The sequence below is a fragment of the Sphaeroforma arctica genome (assembly GCF_001186125.1).
Source record: "Sphaeroforma arctica JP610 unplaced genomic scaffold supercont1.76, whole genome shotgun sequence".
Lineage (NCBI taxonomy): Eukaryota > Ichthyosporea > Ichthyophonida > Sphaeroforma > Sphaeroforma arctica.
The window spans coordinates 1-2917 of NW_014040482.1; the positions used below are offsets into that span (position 1 = coordinate 1).

Genomic DNA, 2917 nt, shown 5'->3' on the forward strand with positions numbered 1-2917 from the left:
ATATATATATAATTTGCATATTCATGCACATAAATATTCTAACGGTTGCAATTAGTAATGAAATCGTTTCTTGTCACATTCAACATAGCGTTTGAAAGTTTATATTCGATGATTCTGTTGAAGTGATGTTTGCGACACTAAACATATATCTTGTCGTTTGTGACGCCCGTGTTTCATACGTTGTCGCCCATTGTGCACATGTGCTGCCTGACGAATCCTATGATGATTGTACTGCTCAGTAGTAAAACACTAAGCATCGTAAGATTAGGAATTTAAAATCCAAAATTTTATTCCTCCCACTGGCGCCTGCTTTCCAACTTCCGCAGATTCAGTAGAGATCTATCAGAGTCTCACTTCGATACACCATAGCCATTTGAAGGATTATGTCAATAAGTTGGATGACACAGACGGCTTTCAGAACGAATTTATGTGGATATGTGAACAAGAACAATTGCTCAGCACTGACCAGACGAGCGCAAAAGACCCTCAGAACAAAGATAAGAATAGGTACAGCAATATATTGCCTCTAGAACATAGTCGTGTAAAACTTGAAAATGCAAAGAACGATTACATCAACGCCAATTATATACATGGATACAACAAGAAAAACCAATTCATCGCTGCCCAAGGACCGCTCGCGAACACCGCAAATGACTTTTGGGAGATGGTGTGGGAACAAAATAGTATATCGGTCGTTATGACCACTAAACTCATTGAGAATGGACGGCTCAAATGTGACCAGTATTGGCCCAATGTCGAGAACTCTAAGCAGTACGATGATATCAGGGTGGAAACAATAGACGAAATTGACAGCGATTGCGGGTCGTTCCTTGAAAGGACGATGACGCTGACTAAAAAAGCTTGCAAACCCAACGCAAAAGAGTCTCCAAAAAGGCCGTGTGCACTACCATCACCACCTAAGCCAAACTCGATGCAAAAAGCTGATACCACGCCACGTGACTGCAAAACGAAATCACCCTCAAATACATCACAAGCAACCTCCCCCAAGGTCAAAGTGTTTCACGAAAATTCCCTGACCACTTCTCCGACGGTCAAAGCATTCCGCGATAGGGCAGTTACTAAGTCTGTGTCCGAAGAGAGCCTGGAGAGAAGTTCCGATGAGATGCCGGTAGACGATGAGCAAGAGGAGACTCGAACGATAGTGCAGTACTATTACAAGGCATGGCCAGATCATGGGGTGCCCTCATCGCCCAATGGCGTGATTGAGATGCTTGGGGCTATCAATGAGCGCCAAGAAGCACAAGCAGGTGCTGGACCGATTGTAGTGCATTGTAGTGCGGGGGTCGGTAGAACTGGTACCATGGTGGCTATTGACACAGCAATCAAGGCCGTATTGGTAAGTACCTGAAATGAGTTCACGTTGTCCATTCCATTGAAAACGAGCGCCGATGCATCGTACTTCCATTCCTGGACTGTTTAATTTCTTCTTTGATTGGATCGTTTGACAAAATCGAGCACGCATTGATTCTTCTGCAATGAAACTTAAGAGAATTCACTCACATCTTTCACGCTAATACCGCATTCAGGACCCAAAGAATGGCTTCGTTGATTTTCCGCGGGTTATATTGGACCTGCGCAGACAACGGCAGATGATGGTGCAGAGTCTGTCGCAGTATGCCTTCTGTTATTATGCGCTTGATGAGTTTGTAGAGAAAGATATGCCGGACAATGACGATGGAAGGGAGGACAACTCTGCTTGAGACATTGTGTAATTCGTCGTTCATCCTTTTTGGCTGTGTTGTAAGAAAGCACATTCGAAGTGTCTTTCGTGGTGTCCGATTCAATCACAAACCCTATCTGGAAAGGTCTACTGTCGCGATAGAAAATTGAATTTAACTAGAGAAATATGTTGTACGTACTGTATAGCAATCTCGCGTACATCAGGGTCAACAGTATGTACTCGGGTGTCCACCAATGATCTTAATAAAAAAGCTTCATCGGGTAATTTGTACAGGGATAGTCAAATTTGTTTTTATTAATTCAACTGCTTCATGGCAACGCGGTAGTAGATGTTTTTCAAATGCCCCACACGTATCAATACATAGATGTGGAGATTAAAATAGAGGTATATGGATATAATATATGTTGATATTGATGTTGATGTTGATGTTGATATTGATATTGATATTGGTATTGGTATTGGTATTGGTATTGGTATTGGTCTTGGTCTTGGTCTTGGTCTTGGTCTTGATCTTGGTCTTGGTCTTGATATTGATATTGATATCGATTTTGATATTGGTATTGGTATTGGTATTGATATTGATATTGATATAGACATCGACATAGATATAGACAATGACATAAATCTAGATCTAGATATAGAATACACACACACACACACACACACACATACACACTACTAAATAATAGTACATGTACATGTATATGTATATGTATGAATATACGTATGTGTATGTACATATATATGTATATATGTATATGTGTATGGGTGTATATATGTGTGTATGTATGTATGTATATATGTATAAGTATATAAGTATATACGTGTATGTTTGTATGTGTATATGTGTATATGTATGTGTGTATGTGTGTTGTGTATGTGTACTGTGTATGTGTGTTGTGTATAAGTGTATATGTGTACATGTATGTGTGTGTATGTGTATACGTGTGTACATGTAAATGTGTACATGTATATGTTTACATGTATGTGTGTTTATGTATGTGTGTATATGTATGTGTGTATATGTATATGTATGTGTGTATATGTGTATATGTGTGTATGTTTGTATGTTTATATGCTGTATATGTGTATATCTATTTATGTGTATATGTGTGTATGTGTGTATGTGTGTATGTGTATATGCGTATATGTATATATGTGTGTATGTGTGTATGTGTATGATGTGTATATGTGTATATGAGTATATGTATATAG

The 2917-nt window shown here is 39.1% G+C and overlaps 1 protein-coding gene across 1 annotated transcript; it reads left to right on the forward strand.

Moving 5' to 3' along the window:
- Positions 1-325: 325 nt before the first annotated feature.
- On the forward strand, positions 326-1977 carry SARC_01807 (hypothetical protein). Its single transcript, XM_014304433.1, has 2 exons — positions 326-1357; positions 1548-1977. The coding sequence occupies exons 1-2, from the start codon at positions 428-430 to the stop codon at positions 1719-1721; spliced, it is 1104 nt and encodes a 367-aa protein (XP_014159908.1). The 5' UTR covers positions 326-427; the 3' UTR covers positions 1722-1977.
- The last annotated feature ends 940 nt before the right edge of the window (positions 1978-2917 follow it).